Raw genomic sequence first — 25,140 nt, 5'->3', positions numbered from 1 at the left:
TTGAAACATTGAAACAAGTTGTTTTTGTAAAACGAATCTCAAGCTGTTCAAGCTGTCTCAGCTGTCGTGTCTGTCTTAAAAAAAAGCAAATTCATTCTTTGCCACTAACTGCCATTTTTGGAGGTAAAATAGCGGTTTCCCTTGTAACGCTGTACACAAAGCAGCACTGCGCTTACAAACACTGCTTTATCGGGCATTATGAAATGAAAATGAGATCGATCAGACCAGTCACCACAGATTAGTGTCAGGCAAAGGAGGGTTTTTGGGAAAATGAATCGTTAAACGAATCGTTTGCGAGTTGTTGAGCAAGTAAGGTAAAAAGAAAAATACTGTATATTATAAGTGTTTTTTGAGCTTGCATGCATGTCAACTTGTTGTTGGGTACTCCCAAACCAAAAAAAATTACCTTTCATAACCCATATATAGGGGCACTTTAATGTTTTTTGTATATATATTAGAGAGAACTGTACATGCCAGTCAATAGTTTAGAAACCCATGACTGAATTTGCTTTCTCATGATTCTAAAAGGCTTTTCTAACAAAAATTATTTTAGAAAATTATTGATATTTTATTGATCTCATACACACACTCTCCAGGTCCAGTCTGAGATCAAACGAAAGTGGAGGCGGTGGCACATGCAGAGATTTCTGGGAGCCGACACCAAATACCAGCAGCCCTCGACGGCAAGCAACGGCCTCAACTTCAGCTCCCAAATCACCATGATGACAAAATGCAGCCCCTCCACACGCCGCGCTTCCTCCTGTCAAGATGACTTCTCCTCCGTCTGAGCGCTGAGTGATGCTCCGTCTTTGACAAGACACACAAACCATTGAGTCTGTGCTCTGTCACCCGGACCACCTCAATCATCTGCAGGTTGCTGCTCTGCCATCATTCCTGTAGGATCTGTGCATCTCACCGCTCAGTAGGAACGTGAGGGAAACTGTGCAGCTCATGGTGACCGTTTGGCCATTCGTTCATACACTTCGAGCAGGAGAGAAACATGCAAGTAAAATGGACTCTTTGACGTTTGATTGTGTTTCACCAAACTACTGTGTCAAGCGGCGCTAGATTTATAAGGATGCAATATTGACTCTGAGAAGACTCGTTTGAATCATTGCCCTGTTTTCGTGCACAGCAACACAGAAATTAATCTTCAGCTCTAGAGTTGGTATCTGTCAGTTGTGTTTTTCTGTTTTCCCTGCCCTCATTATGCCGCTCAAGATTTCTCAGTCTCTTAATAATCTGTAAAGCTGAACGGTGACCTTTTGGGTCTCTAGTGAGCAGGTTTTATTTTTATCTTCTTCCTTATTCCAGGAAAAAAGTCTGACATTCTGTTTTTGCATCCTCCCTATTCGTGTCATGTGCTTGCGTGTCTGTGTACATGTGGACAAACACAAACGTCTCTCATCGAGAGCCATAAAAGCATGTTTGCTTGTGCAGCAGTAGTGCGTCATGCTATATCTTTTATAATAGTGATTTATTGTGTAATTGTATACATGTGAAAATTGACATTTGTTCTGTAACTGTGTTCTGTATTTGCAAAAGATGCATTTTTAGGAGATTGGTCTTTCTAAGGGTATTTTTAGTCTGAAATCTTTTTAGCTGTCATAAGTGCATGTGCAGAGTTAGTCATAGTAGCTGCCATGAAAATGCTCCTATGTTTGCATGCACAGTTCTTTTGTACCTCATTGTGAATAAGATGTACATTTAAGAGAAAATCAGTATAGTCAGTATATGAGTGTTTATTGCTGTTTTTGGAAAGTGCATTGTGGATGTTGTTAAGTATACAGATCAATTTTATTACAGTAGATCTTTGAATGTCTTTTCTCTTCATATAAAAGTATGTATATGCTGGTCAGAGAAAATAACAGATTTTTATATTAAATTATGTATTATTTTTATTTTAACAAGTCACTATCACCAGTGTGCAATTTTTTTTATCACTATATTGTGTTTTATTTACATTTTTAATTTTAACAGGTAACTGCCTTCTAAATGTGTCCATCCATGCATCCGTCTTTGTGTGTATCTATATACACATGGCTCTGTGTAAAAACCAAACACACTGTATTAATTCTTGCATTAATTCAAGCACAATAGCAACTGCTTTGTTTTTTGTGTATTGTGGATTTCAGATTTCTCATGAGGTTTCAAAATCAGAGACATCACTGTTAGCATGACAATCAAATCTTGAGCAAGAATGATGGAGTGGGTGAAAGCGCACCCAGTGGAGGGTGAAGCAGATCTCATTTTGTTTACCTCATATCTAAAACACATCTGTCATTTATTTATCTACCAAATCCCTTGTTAAATTATTCTCGTAACTCTGCCTCTCTTCATCCCTTTGTGTGTCTCTCCTTATGTCATTCTCAGTGTCTGAATACCAGTGAGCGTGCTGATGTCACAGCAGAACGCTGGTCAAGCGTGGTTTAAAATTACAGCCAGATCTCCAATACATAAACAAAATTATGTTTATAATTGTGAGCAGATGAGCCAACAGGAGGCAGAGTCTCCTGACGATTTCATTGAAATTAATGAAATGACTCCCACAGAGAGCTGGAAACTCAGCCTAGAATCACACCATATTAACTAGCAAGATATAAAAATTAATTCAATAAGCATGCAACCCATTCTTATGTCCAAAAGCCTCATTTATTTCACATCTGGAAATTATTTTCAAAGACTATATTATAATTAAATTCCCATAAATCATTATTACAACCATAATCATTTTTGTTTGAGAGTCTTATTATTAGATGCCTTTCTTATAGACCTTGTGATTTATGTTTATTTGCAACTTACATTAGCTTACTCATGAACTTCAACACCACTGTATGATTTACAACCTTCCTCTAATACCATGTTGTTAAAGACATTTGTCCAATGATTGTGATCTTTTGACAGTTTAACACTAGATGTGCTACAGCAGAGCAGTTGTTATAATGAATTACTTTTTTGCAGCACACTCTGAACTTGTGCATGAGAACAACACCCAAGACAAAGAGACAAAATAAGATAAATCATTCTACATTTTAGGATTCTGTGCATGGCTAAATTTTTTTGTTTTGTTATATACAGTCGGTCTCATATAGAGATTAAGATAACATGAGTTTAGTCTGTAGATATTTTATAGGAAGAATGAAATATCAGTGAGCTCCATGGGACTTATTGTGTGAGGCATTTAAAAAAAAAAAGTTTTAATCCTATTAAAGTCAAAAGTGACATCAATTAGCCTAAATAAAGATATTCATAAGGGTTAAATACATAAACGTAAATAATACACTCAGCTAAGATATATTTCATATCCAGTCCCTCTGTTTTACAATACAGCTCTGTCATGTTTACAGTCAGAGCATCTTTTGGTGTTGTTTCAACTTTATACAAGTTTTTCTCACTCTCTCTCAGTGTTTTTCAGCTGATAATTATTTCTACACTATCAAAACCCTAAAAACATATCTATAAAGCATACACTGAGTATTAACCTCTGCAGATCTAGTCTGAAGCTGCACTAGACCATGGTACTAAACCCATACAAACTAAACTAGATAGGTCTAAAATATAGGCCTACTAAATGTTAGCTCCTAACAAAATATATAATTTTATCCCCCATATTTTACATGTGTGTGGCCTTTTTTTTGTCATTTTTGATGACGTGCACCAACCCTTGGAAAAAGTCTTTAATAAACACTTTTGCCTTTTAGTAGGCTGTAATAAACTAGATTTGATTGTTCTGGAGGGATCTAACAGTTGCACTGACAGCAAAAATGAGATCATAGCAAAGGCATTTATTGCGATTGTTCTCACAAAACCTTTTAAGTCAGTTAATAAAATATTTTAAGAGTTCGGAGTAAGACGTCAAATAGCAAACAACAACTTCAAAACATGAAAAGTAACATTCTTTTATAGATCCAATAAGGTGTAGAGGTGAACAAAAAAAATCAATGTAACCTCTCAGTCACAGCTGTGTGACGTCGATAAAAGCGTCTAAAAAAAAGCTGTGTTGTAGCGCCACCGCGCGGCCGCAGCGTTGCTCTGCAGGCGTCAGCGCTGTCCGCGGTGAACCGGTTCACTCCGCGGTGGACTCGCTGACCCCGCTGCCTCGGGCTCTGACTGCTCAGCGGCGCCAGGTGCTTAAGGAGACCGTTCGAACGTATCCAAAAAATGGTTCTACCTAAGCGATCATTCTGCCATTTGTAGCCATAATTTAGCTCCGAACGAATTGTGTTTTCCTTTTCGTTTAATCACGTCCCTGTCGCTTTAAAGCTTCAGACAAAACGACCCATATGATTTTCCACCTCCAATCATCATCACTCCCCCGGCCGAGAGTGCGAGCCCTTCTGCATGCGGACATGGCGAAATCGGACAGATGTCTAAACAGAAGAGCGCAGTGTGGATATAAATGACAGCTCTCTCCATGAAAACGAAGCTGTGCAATGCTAAGGAGAGGACACTGTACTCCATCGAGACAGAGACCACTGATTCACCATGGTAGTAAGACCCTTCTCTGACTCTTTTTGTTACCTGCACGTCTGTGAATGTTTACTCGGCCTGTAGAATCTGACAGACATCAGTCACATCTGGAGGATCATGCAGGTGTGCTGATAGCATGCTGCTTTCACATCTGTCGAGAGCTTCTACAACTTTCTGCTACTTTTCGATAAGATGCTGATGTAATGATTGTTATTATCGGAACATCCGTTCAAATTTTAATATCGCCCTCCACTAAACTAATTACATTGAGAACAAGCGTGCTTTAAACAGGGGCAGTACCCTCAAAGCAACCTTCTTCATCCCTAAAGATTGCATATTAGTAGCTTAGTGTAGTATGTAGGATCCGTATAGTAATATGTAGTTTTATGATGCTATTATATATTTTATAGAGGTTAAGAAGGGAGAAAGCTGTCCTGTAACTGCCCCAGTGACAAGATGTTATACCCCTAAATGGACCATTTTTCCAAATCTATTTCAGAGAGTTTACCCGTCCCGGCTCATTGCTTTGGAGAATGCTAGCTTAAATGAGAAATGTTGTCTGTTTGTAATAATGTTGGTATATCTAGTAGAACTTGGACATATAATAATATAATAATAAAGAAACTATTTTGTAAAATAAATATATTTATAATATAATATAATATTTTACATATCTTCACTGTTTACTTGTCTGGATAATTAAATGACTATATAATGATAGCTGGAAAGCCTGTATATCATTCAGATACATAGCATATAAAATATTGTAATATAAATTATTACATTATCTTTATAAAATATATATGATATAACAACAACTTTGCAATATACATTTTAAAATCATATTAATCGAATCGAATATAATATAGATTTAGACACTCTGTAAATTACATAAATTATTTATTATATATTATAATGTCATTAATATGTAAAATACTTTTCTTTTTGAGTTACCTTCTTTATTAAATTTACAAAGGCATAAAAGACATGATAGAAATCATGTTTGCTAGAATTTAAAAATTTAATTTGCTCGACAGCTACCTTTAAAATGACAGTTACTCCAGCCTGTTGTTTGACTGCAATTAAAATCAATATCTAATATTAACACATTGAATGTTTCTGTGCATCTCAGTTGAGTCTGATGTTCTGTTCTAGCTCATAGTGGAGAAAACTGCTGAGCATCCGTCTGCAGAGTTCTCCCTCGTTGAGGATGTGGCCCTTCACTGCACCTTTTTAATGGACAGGTTGAACAAGCAGCGTCTGTTTCAGCCAGATCTATGTGACGTAGACATCGTCCTCCTGCACCACCAGACTTCTTTCCAGGCCCATAAGGGTGTCCTAGCAGCCTACAGCCCCTTCTTCCACTCGCTGTTTGCGTCGAGTAAGGAGCTGCGGCGCGTGGAACTCTCTCTGGAGACCCTCAAGCCTCAAGGCCTGCAGCAGATCCTCAACTTCATCTACACCTCCAAGCTCCTGGTCTCCGGCTGCAATGCCCAAGACGTGCTCAAGGCTGCCACGGTGCTCCAGATGAGCAACATCGCCAATTCCTGCAGTGAGCTCATTACTAGAGGCTCGCTGGACGTCAGTCCCAGTGTGGACCAAGCCAAACAGGAAGTCGGCGCTCAGAGCTGGAGCAACAGCAACTCAGTGAACTCCAACTTTCACATGGAGATCAAGCAAGAGAAGGACCCGACCTGTGCCAGGATCCTTGGAGGGAAAAGTGAAGGGAACCCATATGCTGTTCAGGTTGGCGATGGGCGTCCAGTGCAAGTAGATGGTTGTAAAATAGAAGGGAAGGAAATGGAAAACCTGAAGGACTCTGAAGATATTGATTCATTTAATAGAGAGCAAATTATTGTGGAGTTGAACCTGAACAACCAAACACTTAACCTGTCTAAAGGTTTAGAGGGAAACGCAGCAGCTCAGTCTCCCTCAGGACAACAGCTTCCTGGCAGAGGAAGACGGAGCGATGAGACTGTTGAGGAATCAAGAGACAATGTGGCTTTGGAGGAGGAGGAAGATGAAGGCGAGCAAAGTGAAGATGATGATGTGAGACTTGAAGGCAGCAGTGAAGAGGAAGGAGAACACATATCCCCTGCATTCATGTCTGAAAGAGCAGTACGAGAAACCCGGGCCCCTGCGGATGCTGCAGCGATGGTCTCCAGGAGAAACAGTGTGAGAGAGAGGCAGGAGACGGCTCATGGAGGGAACAGTGATCAGCTTCTGGACCAGTTTCAGAGCTTCACCTGTGTGAGGTGTCCCAAGACATTCAACAACCGCTGGTACCTGGAGAAACACATGAACGTGTCTCATAACCGCATGCATATTTGTGACAAGTGTGGCAAACGCTTCCTTATGGAGAGCGAGCTACTGCTGCATCAGCAGAGCGACTGTGAGAAGAGCATACAGGTAAGCTTTGACCAGCATTATCTTTCAATATTTTTGTCCTTTTTTGTAAAGCATCACTGTCATGGATTTTGTTTTTTGCTACTGGGCAAATGGGAATTGAAAAAAAAAATGTATTGAAACAAATTCATCTGAAATGAGCATTTTTATCAGGCTGGTATGTTAAGGTTCATTAATTGTACTCAAATGACAGTGTATAGGTCCTTTTCTATGCAATTAAAGTGCAATAACTGAACATAAATACATGGGCCTGATAAAAATGCTAATTTCAGAAGAAAATTGCTGACAACATTTAGAGGTTTTGCACCTGAACTCTTCATAAATAAATAAATAAAGGTGTGCGTGTGTGTGTATGTATGTGTGTGAGATAGAAACATTTAATTATTATATAAAAAAAATATATTTTTTGACCTTTTAATGTCAAAGCAAAGTTAGTTCTGGTTGTGAAATGTCATATGGTGTGATGAATACAGAAAATACATATTTCTGCACTTCACCTAGATATTTAAAACATTTATTGGTAACACTTTACAGTGCCATGAGGTTCCATTTGATAACATTAGTCAACATAAACTATCAATGAAAAATACTTCTAAAGCATTTATTAATCTTCATTAATACTGATTCCAGCATTTACTTATACATCACTGAAATGACAAGTTGTATCTATTAATGTTAGTTAATGGACCTGAGCTTACACAGACTAACAATGAACAGGTTTCTTTAAACTAGTGTTAACAAATATGAATAAATACTGTAATAAATGTATTATTTATTGTTAGTTAATGTGCTGAATAAAGTTAACAAATGCAACCTTTTTGTAGATAGTTACCCATTTTTTCTTTTTCTTATTGCTGACAATTGCGATAAAGAAATAATGCAATAAAGTAACTGACCCAATGCAATGGACAAGATTTGTTTTTGTCTCATTTTGTAGTGTCTAGCGTGTGGAAAAGCTTTCAGGAAGCTTTGGTCGCTCCATGAGCACAATAAGATTGTTCATGGCTTTGCTGAGAAGAAGTACACTTGTGAGATCTGTGAGAAGAAATTCTACACAATGGCTCATGTACGCAAGCACATGGTTGGTGAGTTGCTTTTAAGTTCAATTAAATTACACGTATTTTTTATACATCATGATGAGGAAAAACATATGTAAGTCGCACTGGACTATAAGTCGCGTTTATTTATAAACCAAGAACCAAGTGAAAACATTACCGTCTACAGCCGCGAGAGGGCGCTGTATGTTTTCAGTGAGCAGCATAGAGCGCCCTCTCGCGGCTGTAGACGGTAATGTTTTCTCTTGATTCATTTTTAGTTCATTTCTCTTGGTTCATGTCAAATAAATTTTGATAAATAAGTCGCACCTGACTATAAGTCACAGGACCAGCCAAACTATGAAAAAAAGTGTGACTTATAGTCCTGAAAATACGGTAAATGAATGCTTCCTCTCTCAGACCTTTACTCCTGGTCTTATACTTTAAACAGTAAACTTGAATTATCTGACTAATCATTGTCTTGTTCTGCACATCTTTAGCCCACACAAAAGAGATGCCATTTACCTGTGAGACATGTGGCAAGTCATTTAAAAGAAGCATGTCACTGAAGGTCCACTCTCTCCAACATTCAGGAGAGAAGCCTTTCCAGTGTGAGGTACGGTCAAATGAAGCAATAAAGAAAAAGCTGTGAATATATACATTATTGCTTCAAAATAATATAAAACATAAGTACATTAACATTAAAATGATGTTTAAATTATATATATATTAGTGCTGGTAAGCGATTACATTTTTTTAACTAATTAATTACATGATGTGGTAATTAATTAATCTAATTAATCGCACATCAAATTTGGAGAAATTACTCTAAAAATATAATTTAAAGTCATTGTGGTGCAAAGCATCAAACAGAGATTACAAAAAGTAGGTTCAGCAAGAAATATTTTGTTTGATATAATTTATTACATATACTCTATTGGACCATGTGAGTAAACGATGACAGAATTGTCATTTTTGGTTGGGTGAACTATAACGTTAACAAATAACCAATAACGTTTTGATTGTAGCACAGAATTGACCAATCAGCATCCAGGACCAGAACACTCGGTTTCATGATTTCCTTTATTAACCGCTGGCCATGTCTGAAATGTGTCCACTCCTCGTCCTTTAGGTCTGCAGTGAGCGTTTTCAGTATAAGTACCAGCTGCGCTCTCACATGAGCATCCACATCGGACACAAACAGTTTATGTGTCAGTGGTGTGGGAAAGACTTCAATATGAAACAGTATTTTGATGAACACATGAAGACACACACAGGTGAGATGCTTGTACACTTGTATAGCACTTAGAAATACACAGTCAGTCTAAGAGGCCTGCTGGTTCTTTTTAGGAGAGAAACCATATATTTGTGAGATCTGTGGGAAAAGCTTCACGAGTCGTCCCAATATGAAGCGGCACCGGCGCACGCACACGGGAGAAAAGCCTTACCCCTGTGAAGCGTGTGGCCAGCGCTTCCGCTTCTCCAACATGCTGAAAGCTCACCGAGAGAAGTGTTCCCAGGTCAGGAACCCTCCCCTGCTGGACTCCTCCGCTATTACCAATCAAACACAGGCTGCTGCAAACCAACAACTGGCGGTCGGGATGGAAACATTGAGAGATATTAGGCCGCATCTGCATGGCGTAGTCTCTTTATCATCATCTATGCTCCACTCAGTGGACGGGGGTCCGTCACATTCTCAGCTGCGTTCCCTTACGCCGCTCTACTCTACAGACTCCAGGAACCTGTAACTGCTGCTCTGTATTATACTTTTTGTGATGCAGAGATGCTTTTTATGTAGCAGAGAGTCTGAGATATCATGTTAGTCTTTGATTTCACGTCATATTCTCTAATATCCCTTCCGTTCCCATATCAAATCAGCCCTCTGTGCTTTAATAAACCTAGTTAGGCAAAAAGTATTAAATATGTATGATACAAAAACTATTACCCAAATGTAGAATGCAAAATGTAAGACATATATACTTTATGTACAGTATATTAAGAGAATAATAAATAGACAACAGAATATTTGGTTTATGTCGCTTTCAGATGCATTATGTAAAAGTTTGTTAATTAGCACTATTTGTGTTTGGGTGATGACCTGATATATGTATGCGTAGTCAGAGACTTATTAGTAAGTAACGCAGGTCTTGTTTGTGTGCAGGCAGGAGATTCGGTTTCTGGCACTTTACTGGCTTGTTGGTTTAAGGGGTTTCATAAAGATTTGTTTAGGCCTTAAATATTGTCATAGTTTTATTATTTCTGTTAGAATTTTGTGTCAGAAGCACCTTAAAAATGTAATTCAACTGAGACTTTGTCTAAATTGTGAATGACTACAGTTTGTATGTTGTCAACAGATGGACATTTCTGGTTCAAGTATACGGCTCATTTGTTTTTGTTTTTATATTTTCAAAAACCTTGATGGTTTGTGTTTTTGGTGATGTTCAGATTCATGAATGTGTTTAGGCTGAACGTGTAGGTCAGAAAAACAACAGCAGCCAGTGTATTATATATTATTAATGAAAAAATCATTTGTTCTCCACTATTTAGTGTTTATCCACTTCTCACAGTCTCGTGCAGACTCTAGTGTTTGATCTTCTGAATGAAAAATCTATTTTTTATTGTTTTTAACTGGTCTTTTTTGCACTTGTAGACAAGAATCTTGACGTTTTCAGATCTGTAAATATTTTTACACAGCAATATTTTTTATGAATTGGGTATTGCAACCTTATTTTATTGCTGTAATGTTTTCATTTCTGTCTGTGTAATTCTATGAATATTTTGGTCTATGCACAACATTCCAAATCCCGAGCGGTTTTCCGATCTCTTTATTGCAGAGTGTTTGTGTTCACAGCACTAGCTGTTTATTATTCATGATGAAAAAATGACTCTGAAGCTCCATTCAGGATCCATCATGAAAGTCATGATGTCAAGCAGCATCAACATGAAAAAAGACGGCATACAGAATAGAAAATCAATTGTATTCTTTCACCCATTACTTTTTTATTCTCATGTGACTTTGGAAGGTGTATGACAATATTTGTGTTGACATTTATCACAAATGATCGTGTTGAGTTGTTCGCGTTTTTTTAGTTTGGTCATTGTCTACAGTATATTCAATTATTGTTCAGTCACTGCCATTTATTTCTGTTTTTTGAATGTAAGAACATTGTACTTGGTCATAACTGCAAAATGTTCAGTTGTAGTTGTCATCTAAAATAACATAATAGAATGATAGAAATCAGTGTACATGGTTATTTAAAAAAGTCAAATTATTTAACATCTAAATAACAAAGCATTCTCATGAAAAAAAATAGATGGTCTTGTGTTTATCTCCATCTGCTGAGTTTTTCTCGGAACGCTCTAGCGGTTAATAAACAGAACTGCTTGCGTCTTGCGGAAGGACATTGCAGCCGGATCTACTTCTCTTTGTTTATGTCTATGAAGAATCACAAAGGTACTGGGTTACTCCGCCGCGGTACCCCCGAAGCAATCTAAAATAGTCCGAATATAAACACTTATTATACCGCTCCCGGTAAGAAACAACCAATCAGAGCTGCGGTCCGTAACTTTTTTTTGTGTTCAAAATTTACAAAATTTATATAATAAGCGAGTACACCATGAATCCATTTTCCAAACCGTGTTTTTAGCTTGTCCTGAATCACTAGGGTGCAACTATATAACTAAGTGTTTATATTCGGACTATTTTAGATTGCTTCAGGGGTACCGCGGCGGAGTAACCCAGTACCTTTGTGATTCTTCATAGACATAAACAGAGAGAAGTAGTTCCGGCTACAATGTCCTTCCGCAACATGCAAGCAGTTCTGTTTATTAACCGCTAGAGCGTCAAAAGTTACCGACTGCAGCTTCAAGATCTATCACAAGCGAACTAAATCAATATTAAGCAAAGTCTGTGACAAGTTATTCAATGGAATATGTATTGCTCTTTATGAAGATGTGGGTGATATTTTGTCAATAGATGAGAGCTGTAGATCAGATCTTGGTGAATCTCAAGGTGTTCAGAGTTACTCCAACCACAGTGGCCCCTGCAGCATAACGAATCTCCCTCAGAATCCCATTCCAGCAGTTCTCCTCCTCCTCAAACCTGTCACGCAAATCGCAATTTCAAATTATTTACTTTCAAATATATATGACCAAGTTTCCTTAGGCCAGTAAGTTTTATTAAACCAATTTTAGATGAACATAAGTACTCACTTCCATATATCATTCATTTCAGTGGGTTCCAGTTTTTCTGTGGTCTCATTGGGCATCATAGCAAAACCCCCCACAGCATATAAGCAGCCGCCCAGTTGGATCAGGTTAAGAGAGCTTCTCTCCTGAGGAAACTCCACGAACTCTGACCAGCTAAGCAGGAGACACACAAGTGAGCAAATTGCCTGGATTAAGGAGTCTTGACAAAATATGACAAAAGTGTGACTTACGAGTTGCTGGCGATGTCATAGACCTCCACACTGCTAGTCAGGCCATTATCAGTGACTCCAGTCACCACATAGATTTTGTTTTGGTGAACAGCAGTGCCAAACAGCGAGCGGGCAGTTTTCATGGGTGCCAGATCCTTCCATTCAAACTTAGAGGGATCATAGACACATACTCTCCTCAGGCATTTCCTGTACATCACATTTCAAGTCCGGTTATGAAAACCCAAGACAACCTGGCATAGTGTGTTTGTAAAGTATGATAAAACCAAATTCTTTACTCACTTGCTCTCAGTTTTTCCACCGATCACATAGACCAGTCCTTTGTGCGAAACAATTCCGTGTCCATAAACTGCGTATGGAAGAGGGTCCGACTCTCCCCATTTGAATGACCTGTGTATAATTGTATAGTTATCAGCCTTCAGCCATGACAGACAAAATCCTGTTGATCAGGGGTTATGGCAAGGGCCGACCTGGAGAGGTATAATCAATCTCAAGATCTACCAAAAAGAATGAAATATGCCCAATGGCTGTATTGAAGTAACTAATTATTTACTGACACAGAACTGTGACATGTCAATGTAAAGTGAGTCAAATGATTGATTGTTGATTCAGTTGTAGCTCTGGTCCATTCAGTTAACGATTCATTAGACTGATCTTTACATCCACTACCTACACAGATCTCAACAGTGCAAGGTTGTAGGTTGCCAGGTTGAGGTCACAAATGGGTTGAAATTTGTATGACGTGTCAAATGTGTGAGTAGGATGAGTTTCAAATTAGATGTGGCAGATGGATAATCTTGGAATAATATATTGATGGGGCTATTCATATAGCGAGGGTTTGGGCCATTAAAATTACCTGGAGATGGGAGATTGGTGTGATATATGGGAGACTCCCAGGAAAACGGGAGGGTTGACAGATATACATTTATAGTGCGTCATGTTAAAAAAAAATTAGAAATAAATCTTAAATGAGAATTTCAGAACTTGTGCAACCTGCCTTCAGTTTGAAAACTGCTGCATCTGCGAGGTCTGTCACTGTATGTCATTTGCTATATGATTGTACTCACTGCCTGTCGTAGATCATAACAGAATCTAGCGCACGTTCTCCCTCCTTCAGTTCTTTTCCTCCCACCACATAGATAGAGTTCTCAGCCTCCGCCAGACCGAACAGACACCGAGGGTCTGGTAGTGAGGGCATCCCCAACCATCCAGAGCTCATGGGATCAAACTGTAGGGAGAAGAAGAGCTCAGATTCAAATATAATGATCTATAAACATTGTTCCTGTTTGATTCCTCCTACACAATCCCTTCAAAGGTTTCTCTTGAATTACACAAGGAAAATGTCATGCAGGCAACATTAAAACCATGACACATGAGGTTCAAAGCTTTAACAGCTGTTCTGAAGCTAAATGGACCCTGTGGGTCATTCTCACAAATGTATTTTTGGAACCAGAGATTCATGATGCTTTGATTCATTGATTTGTAATACAAACATATTTGGCAACATTAGCAAGACTTGACCATGCGTTACCTGAAGAAAGTAGGAACTGAATGGCTTTTCTTTGTTCTCTTCATTGTACATCAGACCTCCAGCAACAAAGATCTGATTTTCCTTTGTGACAAGACTGCAATGGTTCTTAGGGATCTCGGTGGATGAAGATGCCACGTAGCACTCATTTGCACCAACGTCATACGCTACTGTTCCTGTATCGCTAATCATCAATAAAAGGTCTGACTGAAACATTCCAAAACGTGGATTGTCATTTAGGATTCCCGGGAGCAAACCCTCCTCATCCTCGTCCTCAGAATCTGCTGTCCCGCCTTCCTCCTTGACCCTTTTGACCCTGTTTAGCACTCCTTTCTGTGCATCCTTGACGATCTGAAGCTCCTTCTTGAGCTCCTGATTCGTCCTGATCAATCTGTGGCCCTCGACTTTCTCTTTAAAGTAACTCGTTGGTATAAGTCGGAAACGTACGCAGTGTAGAAGTTGTGGCAGGTCTTTCAACCTCTCGCCCGTGTCGTACTCCACCCAGTCCATGAGAGATTCAAACACCAACTCTTCTCGTTCCACATTCAGAGAGTCACATGTGATGATAGCCGCCAACTCACTGGGACCCAACTGATGGAAGTCCTGGTCCCGAATGATGAGGGCATACCGGTCACAGATGAAGTCCCGAGCCTCCATAGCCAAACGTGGACAGTCCAGCAACAGACCCAGTCTAAAAATGGCCAGACAGTTACTAAGAACCAGCTTCTGCTGTAGATACGAGACACAGACGCTGAAGATTGATGGAATCTGGTACACGTTCGCCGCCATGAAAATGTTTTGGACGTTTTGCTCAGTCAGGTTGATATCCGAGGTGTATATGTACCTTAGGATCATTCCCATGACTCCAGGTTCAATGTCTTTTAGGACAATCTCCCACTTTTTGCTCTCTTCCAGGTCTGAAAGGAACATGGCTTTGAAGTAAGGGCTGCTAGCGGCTAGCACTAGCCGATGACAAGGAAACTCTTTGTCTTTGATCTTCAGAACGCAGTCCACAAACTTGTTAGCATCCAGGAGATCACTGAGCCCATCTTGTAGAAGCGTTTGCTGGTACATCCGTGGCTCCGTCACTGGATCTACTGACAAGGAGGCCATCTTGGTATGGTTTGATGTAATATTTCAGTAGGAGGGAGGAGTGCCTCTCCCACTGCAAAACTGAACTGACTGTATTAACACTGTTACTCTAAAAGAGAAGTGGCAGAGGATGTGACACTTTGGTGTGGCCTCAGCTCCTCAGCTGTCACAAACTATCAGCTACTGACTGTCCATCTATATATAGAAATGCGTAAATGAACCACACTTAGCGCCTGAAATACAAGCTTTCCCTCCCTTCCCCCCACCAAACAGATCAGACCAACAGCTGACATGTTGCTCACTGGGAATTAGTTGTAGATCTTATGGAGTAGGACAGTAGAACACCACAAGATGATTGTGAGGTGTGAATAGTTTGAAAAGAATGTTACAAAGTGAAAGAAAAGGTGGAAATCAGACCCATTTAAGACTAGTTTCAAAAGGAGACACAGAAATAGAACTGCCTCTTGCTTTGGGAGATAAAGTCCACCTAATGGAACCCTCTAGTGGAGCAATTTGGTATTATGGGCTCCTACATCTATTAGCATCAATTCATAGTAGCAAGCAAGCATTGCAAATCTTTGAATTTACAACAGGGGTAACAAGATGTGTCCCGGGCTAGACTTGAACATTGGCACCGTGAATGTAACTGTGCTTTATTTATTCCAGTTCCAGTAGAATGCATTATATTTTTGTTGTTTTTACTTTTTTTTTGTATATGGGGAGGACTGAAGATTGCAGGGAAAACAAGAATTGGAAACATGCATCCTTCACTTGAGACCATGGTGTAATACGTTTGAACACATGTCTTTGTTTAAAGCAATTTCTCTGAGTAGATATTTAATGAAATAATTCCAGTTTCAAGTTAAAAACTTTCTAAAGGCACACTTTAAATATAGAGGTAGAACTTTTCAGTCAATAGTTCTTAAAAGTTCTTAAAACTTTTTTCTTAGTCTAAATAATATTAATAACCTGAAGAATACTTTTCAACCTTCTGTGTGAGGAAATGGTTTCATGGATAATAAAGGTTCTTCATGGAACCATAAGAAAGAAAAAAGTGTATTTTTAGTGTATATGAAGACAAGGGAAATTCTCATTTGCGATAATAACCTGTGTAATGTGACAAAAAATCCAAAGGGAGACTGAAAACTAGGAGATATGTAATTGTGTGCTGATGACAGCATAGCAGACCTTCAGTATTCATCAGTGTATATTTTAGGCCCATTAATCAACTCAAATCTCTAGTGTGCCACTCAAAGCTCGATGTAGGACAAAGCCTAATAGGGGAATGTGTTCACACCGTATCATTTAAAAGATTGGGACATCACAAAGTTTAATGTGGTTAAGTGACTAAGCTTTGTGGTTTAATGGGGCATCATTGTGACTATTGTTTAGGAGCGTAGTGTACGTTTTGTGTCATAATAATGGCTGTAAACCAGGACTATTATAGTTAACTAAAACTTAAATTAAAACCATTAAGAAGTTGTTACTTGAAATAAAAAAAAAAATTGAATTGAAATACAATATAAAAAAAAAACGAAGAATCTTCATTTCAACTACATATAGTGGTTGAGGAATCATTTCGCATTTTCAGTGTCTAAAATGATGTAGTGAATCACTGAAATGAATAAAAATTAAATAGCCATTTTAAAATAAAAAAAATGAATTAAAAATATTATTAGAAACTATAATATCTCAACAATACTCGAATTACACTGCTGTAAAGATATTAAGAGTAATGAAATAAAAGACAACAGTTATTGTTCAATATATTATTTATTCATAAAATATTTGGCAAGCCCATTCTTTAAATAGCCATATTCACTGAAAATATAAATAAAAAATGCACTTGGTTTATTTGTGCTAGAGTATGTCAGAGAACAGGTTGCATTTAGCTAAAGCAAGTGCACTTCAGAACTATACACAGTTAAAAACAGACTTGTGCAAATCATTTACCATAGTGGTGTGACTGCATCGGTCTGGCATGAAAGCTCAGGGGCAGAATTAACAAGAGGGACCTCAAGAGCTGGATCAGATTCAATGACCTCTCTGTCCTTTACTCGGCCTTCTGTTTGTCCGCCTCTGTGGGCGGCACTGGTTCTGGATCATCCAGCAGAGCCTGCTTTCGCTCTCTCTCCTTTATCAGCTGCACGCCACAGTAAGTCACAAACAGCACCGAGAGAGTGGACAAGGGGAAGCCTGAGGGAATCACAAGGGTGCTATTATTCTCTGTGTACATGCTGTGTTTGCCCCATTCCTCTGGAGTTTTTTTTTTGCTGATACAACTATATGTTGTACAGTAGGTAAGAAACACCTTCTGCACAAGATTCTAGCTACTTTACTTTCCGTTTTCATTATATAATGGTCTAAAAAGAAACACTTACCTTTAAGAAGCAGTCTCTTAGCAACCAGCTGAGCAAAATCCAGACTGTTCAGTGCCAGGACGTTGTACAGGACAATTTGCCAGAAGTTAACAGCATTGAACAAGCCCCTGATTCGACGTGACATTGCTTCAGACATAAGATTCCGCTAGAAAAACATTAACATTGCATTATTAGAGAGTAAGCTAATTATGTTATTTTCATATAAGTGAAAAGTAGGCTAATCAGTCATGATGTAATATTGAAAGACAATCAATTGATATTGTAATGATTCAAAACCCAAATGCTCAAAAATCCCTCACAACTGAAAGTCTTTGGGATCTTACCTCAATGGTGGAGAACGGTGGCAGAGAAAATAATTTAGCCACCCACAGTTCAAAGTTCAGGCCAAAGCAGTTAAAGAAAGACCAGATGTAAACCAGCTCACAGGGTCCGAGCCACAGAGTTGTGACAGCAAAGGTGCAAATGGTTGCAAGAAGCTCCTTTAAGATGGCATCATGGTTTTCTCCGATATAATCATAGACATATCTTTAACAAAGAACAGGAGATACATGTAAAGTTGAATGTTTTTCCTGAGTATATGATTATTATAGAAATATATGTTTTAAAAAATTATAGGTGATGATACACAGACAGAATTGGTTATTTGCTCACTTGCACAGCCAGTCATTGATTCCTCTGTCAAAGTGTCTAAAAAAGACAAGGTCAGAAGAAACTGTAAACATGTTATCTGGTTAGACAGTCGTCAACTGCTTTAAAAACATACTCTGTCTTTTCTCTTCTGTTAATGACTATACTTACGTTTCAGCGAAGACATAGAGCATTGTGATGCATTTAGGAGGCTGAGGAGGGTCAAGATGGTCCAGTCTGGATACCGTGTTAATGACACCAAACAGGACGGCTGACTTCACCCAGTCATACACCAGATTGGAGTACGCCAAGCCAGCTGAATAGCAAAACAATTCAGACCGACTAGTGATAGTAAACAAATGAAACTGTCCTTACATTTAATTAGAAACTACTTGTAACATTATTTCTAAAAATCTACTGTATTTTCTAGTTATTAACTGACCCAGAGACCAGTCAGACAGTTGCTTCAAAAGCTTCAAATCGTTAGGGATGGTCAAAATGTACAAGAAATGGAAGAAGACATCCACCACCAAGATAGCCCCAAGGTGCACCAAAGCATGAATGGTGATGTTCCACATCTCTCTTTCTTTACGTGTCAAGTTAGGGTTGTTAGCCTGAGAATATAATAGGTATCATTACAGTACATACCTAACCAGAGTGACATTATCAACACTATAACAATTAACTATTCTATTCTATAGATTATATAGCGTCCATAAACTGAAAGTTTTCTTGAGAAAAATGTAAAGAAGTTGAGAGATTCTCCAAATACAGGACTCACCTGCTGGTGGAATCGATCAAAGGTCATGACAGGTCCAAAGAAGAAGAAGGGGAGGTAGAAGTTGTACTTGATCAGATCCAGGAAACTGTAGTTGCCATCTTTCTTCTCACAGTTCTCTAGAGCAAAGCTCATACAGCGCATAATGGAAAAGCCACAGCCTCCATAGAACAGGACATCTTGGAGATCAAAAGAGCCTGTTGCAAATCCTTCCTGCATCAAAACAGACAAATTATCAGAACATCAAAATGACAAACTAAATGTGTCTGTACATGCACATGGACACCTGTGCCACAGAGGGAGTTGTGGTTAGGCTGTGGGGGAAAACATGTTATATAAGGGGTTATAAACAACACAAACAATATTTATACTGCTGCAAGAATACACACATTATGAATATATGCTATTCTTTCACAACTTTAACAAAGGTTTTTAAAGTACTACTGTTTTTATAGCACTTTACACAATAAAGGTAATTTCAAAGCCGCTTCACAGTAGTAAACAGGAAAATAACAGAAATAATTATGCTAATTTCTTCAAATATGAAACAAATTCAAGGTCTGCTGTAAAGAAGCTCCACAAAGACAATAGTTCCATTATTCAGCTCAAGTAAGTTCAGTTTTGATTTGGTTCAATTCAATAACTGTAAATCATACTAGAGAAACGATCATTCACTCTCTATGGACCTTCTCACCTGCCAGGTGTTAAAGGGCTCCATTTTGAAAGTTGCCAGGCTGGTAAGTCCAGCCACAAAGCAGAGCCACTTCCTCTTGACAAGGGCCACGCTGTAGAGGATGATGCAGTGAGACAGGATGAGACTGATGTATGTCCATCCCATAGTAATCAGCACAGCCAGAGATCCATACAGCATATAGATCAAAGATCTGTTCTGTGGGTTAGGAAGAAAATTCCTTCTAAAAAGGCACATTTATGTTTATCCAGCTGTCACGTACAACAATACTAATTGGATTATTTTTTGGGACTTTTTAAGGAACTACTGTTTTTAGTGTTAGAAATTACAAAATAAGTCCAGTATAAGCTTGAGTTGTAGCAGTAGTAGTATTGGTTAGTCAGTATAATCCAAATACAAATGGAAAGTACTTTCAGAGTTACCTTGAATAAATCTATACCAGTCTTCTTGGTCAGCAGAAAAAAACACGAAAGCATGTAAAATTTCACACAACAATCATATTAGATCATTTAACACATGCATTGTTAATAGCAAAATGTGTTTTTTTTTTTTTTTTTACTATTATTGAGTATTCAGACTCAGTCCATACATAAAATCATGCAATATTCACAAAACACTCACATAAAATATCAATAGCAAAATATTATCACTCTTAAATGACTTGATCATTGTGCATAAGGTAAATAACCCCATACAGTACCTTTGGAGACAGCAATGAGCAGATCTTAGCAAAAATCACATGACCTGAGAGGGCAAACAGGATGTGGTTGCGGAAAGTGGTAAACCACATTACCCATTCAAAATCTGACACATCCTAAAGAGACAGAGAATATCAGTCACAGAAAGTGATAAATTTTAGATGGAATATGGTTAAATAGAGTCATTAATGTAATATACATTAAATCAGAACTTATTTATAAAGCCTTTAGCAACCCCATGAAACCACAGAGTGTACCAACATGCTGTACACTTAAAAAAAAAATGTAAAAATAAAATAAAGACAACAAATCCATCTGTTCAAACCTACTAATCATTAAAAATAGAGAAGGCCTCATCAAAAAAATGTCTTGAGGTGGCTTTTAAATGTGTTTACAGCAGTAGAGGATGTGAAATCACGGGCGTAATTTCCTATGGGGACAGGGGGGACATGTCCCCCCACTTTTCAAAATCCCGTTCGTATCCCCCCCACTTTCAAATTAGTTTGTTATGATTTTTTTAACCGCGCGCCGTCATCGTCACGGAGGAGCAGGACCGAGCAGAACAGACATCCTGCCTGTCTGTGTCGATGCGCACGTCCGCGTACAGGCAGGGACGTCTCTTGCACACTCTAAATAGTGTAAGCGCACTGAAAGTTCTACTGAGCAGCCGGTCTCGCAGTCAGTCATGAAACACCAGCAACAGATGACTTTAATGTCTTCATGGATGAAAAAAAAGAAAGGACATGCAAGTTGGTTGATTCAGTAAATTAGCTCAGGTCAGGGTAATCAAAATGTCTGTCCACTTATTTTTTTACAGTCTATGGTCTACACCTTTTGATGAGCTAACGTTAACATACACTGTTGCCTAGAACATTCTGTGTCCACTTTAAACAGCAGCGTTTTCTGTCAGCAATGTATGACAAGCAGACTCTGGCTGCTGTTATAGGCTACTCAACTCATTATACTCAGATGCAGAAATAAAATAAGTCTTAATAATAAATGTTTTTGTACACTTGAGCTATTGTTGTTCACTTACAATATTTGTTCATTTAAAATGGAAGTTAATTCGTAAAAATTGATTTACTTGTTCAAAGAAAATGCTTAATGTCGAGCTAGCCTGAGTTAGCCTATATTTTATATAGTGTTATGGATATGTGGTGAGCCTGAGTATAGTTTTACACATCAGCCCAGTCTAGTCTGTAAAGTTATGATACGCAGTCACATTTTGACACATTTATAGTGATAAATAGATCAATTAAACAACTTAATCATTTCCTGGATTTTGTATCACCATAGTCCGTAACTGTATGTAAATGGAGGAAATGGGATTCAAATCGAGAAAATGTTCCCCATTTTGTGTGTCCCCCACTTCTCAAACCAAAGTTACACCCTTGTGTGAAATACTTGCCATTTTCCTGCCAAAGTAGTGCCATCCTGGTTTTACATTCTCCCTAAATGCTTTTCTGTTCACATTCTCTGCAAATAAAAAACAAAAGTTTCCCAAAAGCAGCAAGGTGTGTTTCAGGCTAAATTATAAAGCTTTCTTTTTATATACATACACACACACACACACACACACATAAATTCAAGTTTGCCTGCTTGCATATTCAGGGGTTTCTCTGTAATAATCCAGCCTCTCAAATATATTTTGAGATTATGAAATGGTACTGTGAAATCTGACAAACCTTTGTATTATGAATTTTAAATAAAATACAAATTGCATAACAGATTTTATTTAATATAAGAGTCGTTGTTGAGGGTTGTTGAGGGTTATCAGTGTAGGACTGTCTGGTACTTTTAGAGTCTAACGTTAGTCTAAACTGATGTTCCTGTGTATAAACCGAAAATAAGACATAATCCATATGTGATCTTTAAAAAGGCTGAGGCAGGACATGGCTAGTTTGCTCCTGCACGGCTCGGATGTCAATAAGCAAAACAGTCTGCACACATAGAAACAATAATACTACAGTGCTCTGATTTACCACTAACAAAAGCAAATGCACATTCAGTCGTTGTATTCTAGGTCATTCGTGATTGATGTGAACATAATTCTGTGATCTTAATGTAGAAAGAAAAAGCGAGAGATAAAAATAAAGTGTACCACTGGAGGCCTCAATGATCCAGCTGCCTGCCCATAAGAGCGCAAGAGACAGGACAGCAGTGTAGAGGTACAGCTCGGTCCTGGGAAGGGCTGTCTTAATCCCCATGGTTAACCTGAAGAGAAGTATTAAGATTAAAATCCTGTTACACTCTATACTAAAATCAACCATTGACCACTGCAGGAAATAAATACGGTAAATAAAAAGAAACTTACAGATAACAAATACCTCCACAAGCTTGTTTACGGTTGGTTTTAAGGTTTAATATGGCAAATGTACATAAAACAGTGATTTATTAGGATGTGAAATCCTAATTTTGTATTTACTTTAATATTTGTCCGTTTTGAAGTTAATTGTATTAGCCTCGCGCTCATACTCACTAACGGCCGTTGCAGGTCAAACGTCACTCACCCTCGTCTCCTCAGATCTCCACTGATACTTATCCTCTTTTTGGTACTTTATAAACAGGTCAGAAGTACACTATATTAATAATTTTAAGGTTTTAAAATGTATATTTGTGGTTTAACGAGAAAGTTTAGCTCTAAAACTGTAAGAAAATACAATTTACGGTAATACTGTGAAGCTACAGCTGACGGAGAAAAACCGGCGAAATTTTCACCTAATGATATCAGCGGGGAAAATGGCTATCCAATCACAGGAGACTTTTTTGACGTGCCTATTAATATTAATGACATTACAAATTTGAACTTGAGTTTAAATGTAAAAAGTAACGATTTTAGAAGATACATGTAATAAAGTGCTAGAATCAAAATTTCATGATTTTTTATTTTTATTTTATTCGATTTATTAATATCATTGTTTTAGTTATTATTCAAGGTCACTACAACTGCAACTACATTGATGTAACAGTCAAGAGGCAACCTATTGTCATTTCGGGTTTTGGCACCCAGAATCAAGCTTTTCTTGAATAACTAGTTTGAAAAATCCAATTTATAAAGGAGTGGTGCTCTGTAATGCTTTAAAAATTTACTGTAAATGGTACAGCAAAACATGTTCATTTGTGAGCCTTTAATGTAGCCTACCATTTATTTGTGCAGTTCGTTCGTTACAGTGAAATAAAGATATCATTATTTGTGTTACTGTGCCTGCTGTAAACTATACTGTATTAAATGTAGCCTCTCTGCAAAGTGCCAACAGTAAAAGTAAAAGTAAACGCTGTTTTCGTTTAGGGAAGACACTCCATACTAATTACAATAATTATTGTGAAGTTCACACACATCGATCATCAATAATGTATAAGAAACACATATATATATGCCACGATGCAGCCTCAGCCTGCCCTATAATCAATAACAATCGAATTATAATAGGATAAAGATATAACAAAACTAAAACGAATAATAAAAAAAAAAAAACTTCCCACAGACTTCTCAGAAGACAAGACTGTAAATGGGAGTGCCTCTTTTGACGGCTCCTCAGAAACAGCACAGTCAGCTGCAGTCTCTTCCTATTTTAGCCCGAGCAGGTGCTCATGGTCCGGTGCAGCAGCTGCAGCGCAATGCGATCTCCCACACATCAGGAGATCCTGAGTATGAAAACCGAGGACTGAACTCCCAAATCAATTTCCTTTCAACACTGAATGAATTAAAAAACCATGCGTGTACCTGCTCAATTAAAACCTGAGTATCTGTTTCAACTAATTAATATAGGTGCTCGCATATGTGAAGTCCTATTAAATGTAAAAGATGTTGCACAGCTCTGAACGCCCACACGCCGCATGATCCGTGGGGCTCTGTCTGTGTACAGCACCGTGTACAGTAAGGTAAGTACAGTGTCATTCAAAAGGAAGTGCACTTGCTCAGTACTAACCTCACAGCCGCTCAGATGTTTGAAGACAGATGTCTGTCAACCCCCACAAAATTGAAAAAAAAGAAAAGAAAAAGGGGGGTGAGTAGGGGCTTCTCCTAATACATCCGTCCCGGTTTCCCAGTACCGATGGTGCACTGTGAGAGGCGGCAATGGCTGGTGTGGATGTTGCGGGAGGGGTGTAGAGAGTGTATTTATAATCCGGACTGAAACTGCAGAGGGGTGGCACTAGAACTAGTCCATCAAAAAGGCGCACAAATTCAAGAATGAGCGCTTCAGGGTACAGGTGCATCACGGCCGGCTGGAGAAAGCCCTTCTTTTGTCATCTTCTGATCCGTGTGTAGATGTACAGTAGGCTAATCCAATGAAGATGAACCATGTTTACTTCAACCATTGTCAACAATCTTGCAACCAAAATTTCATAATATTTAAGGCTTTTAAATGTTTTTGAAAGACGTTTTACTGAAGTTTTTGAACAAATAAATACAGCTAATTGGCATAATTGACATATTTAAAAAGCATAAAATAGCCAAATAGCCTATTATCTATCATCCTTTGTTATAATGGACACTTCTCAAAGCATTTTAAATTATCACATGCATGTCATCATTTTCTCCCTCAGTATGATTCTGTTTTCTGCAAATTTTGCAACTTACAATATGAGTAAAAGTAGGACCTGAATTACACTAAGTTGAATTTGGGGAAAAATTAAAATTTTGTTGGGGGTTTGGATGACAGGTGATATTCTAAATACCAATATCCCACCTGAATATTTAAAAATGTGCTTCTATATGCAGTTTGCTCCCAACTATTGATTATAGCCCCAGAATTTGAAACAGCGTAAAATGCCTAAAATGCATAGAAGAACCAGGTTTGCAGCAAAGATTCAAAACTATAAAATATACATTATGATAACTATAATTACGAAACCATAAATAAATGTAACATAGGTTCATCAGTTTACAGTTAAATATAATAAAAAACGAAACACAAAATTCACTGGTTAAAATGCAAATGCTAGAAAATGTAGCTGTTTCATGTGTGTTCTTAACAGCCTTTAGGTTTTGCTCTTC

General features: G+C 38.1%; 4 protein-coding genes across 9 annotated transcripts in view; 2 read left to right on the top strand and 2 right to left on the bottom strand.

Moving 5' to 3' along the window:
- LOC113045859 (vasoactive intestinal polypeptide receptor-like) overlaps window positions 1-2,723 on the top strand; it is a 30,797-nt gene extending 28,074 nt beyond the window's left edge. The window contains exon 13 of the mRNA XM_026206563.1: window positions 597-2,723. Within this exon, the coding sequence (XP_026062348.1) occupies window positions 597-788 (192 nt within the window). The 3' untranslated portion in view covers window positions 789-2,723. The remainder of the gene's footprint in view (window positions 1-596) is intronic.
- Window positions 2,724-4,082: 1,359 nt separating this feature from the next.
- zbtb47a (zinc finger and BTB domain containing 47a) lies at window positions 4,083-11,378 on the top strand. Its single transcript, XM_026206562.1, has 6 exons — window positions 4,083-4,488; window positions 5,626-6,879; window positions 7,814-7,961; window positions 8,411-8,526; window positions 9,043-9,187; window positions 9,261-11,378. Exons 1-6 carry the CDS (start codon window positions 4,486-4,488, stop codon window positions 9,656-9,658), a joined length of 2,064 nt encoding a protein of 687 aa, XP_026062347.1. The 5' UTR covers window positions 4,083-4,485; the 3' UTR covers window positions 9,659-11,378.
- Window positions 11,379-11,684: 306 nt separating this feature from the next.
- On the bottom strand, window positions 11,685-15,146 carry LOC113045857 (kelch-like protein 40a). The gene is made up of 6 exons (XM_026206561.1): window positions 13,878-15,146; window positions 13,414-13,574; window positions 12,629-12,736; window positions 12,350-12,535; window positions 12,123-12,272; window positions 11,685-12,012 (listed from the first exon to the last, which is right to left on the bottom strand). The coding sequence occupies exons 1-6, from the start codon at window positions 14,985-14,987 to the stop codon at window positions 11,901-11,903; spliced, it is 1,827 nt and encodes a 608-aa protein (XP_026062346.1). The 5' UTR covers window positions 14,988-15,146; the 3' UTR covers window positions 11,685-11,900.
- Window positions 15,147-16,836: 1,690 nt separating this feature from the next.
- Window positions 16,837-24,245, bottom strand: LOC113045856 (protein-cysteine N-palmitoyltransferase HHAT-like protein). 6 transcript variants are annotated; one of them, XM_026206555.1, is made up of 14 exons: window positions 22,809-22,825; window positions 22,652-22,696; window positions 22,243-22,355; window positions 21,550-21,617; window positions 20,144-20,257; window positions 19,866-19,889; window positions 19,447-19,641; window positions 18,756-18,965; window positions 18,417-18,588; window positions 18,146-18,290; window positions 17,999-18,034; window positions 17,671-17,872; window positions 17,348-17,492; window positions 16,937-17,162 (listed from the first exon to the last, which is right to left on the bottom strand). In XM_026206555.1, exons 3-14 carry the CDS (start codon window positions 22,346-22,348, stop codon window positions 17,020-17,022), a joined length of 1,560 nt encoding a protein of 519 aa, XP_026062340.1. In that variant the 5' UTR covers window positions 22,349-22,355; window positions 22,652-22,696; window positions 22,809-22,825; the 3' UTR covers window positions 16,937-17,019. The 6 variants fall into 6 exon arrangements, with proteins under 6 accessions (XP_026062343.1, XP_026062340.1, XP_026062344.1 ...); XM_026206558.1 differs by lacking the exons at window positions 22,652-22,696; window positions 22,809-22,825 and adding an exon at window positions 24,071-24,245 and having other exon boundaries at window positions 16,837-17,162; XM_026206559.1 differs by lacking the exons at window positions 22,652-22,696; window positions 22,809-22,825 and adding an exon at window positions 24,071-24,245 and having other exon boundaries at window positions 19,866-19,886.
- Between the last annotated feature and the right edge of the window lie 895 nt (window positions 24,246-25,140).

Source organism: Carassius auratus, chromosome 27, assembly GCF_003368295.1.
Source record: "Carassius auratus strain Wakin chromosome 27, ASM336829v1, whole genome shotgun sequence".
NCBI lineage: Eukaryota > Metazoa > Chordata > Actinopteri > Cypriniformes > Cyprinidae > Carassius > Carassius auratus.
This window is presented reverse-complemented; position numbering and strand designations above follow the sequence as displayed.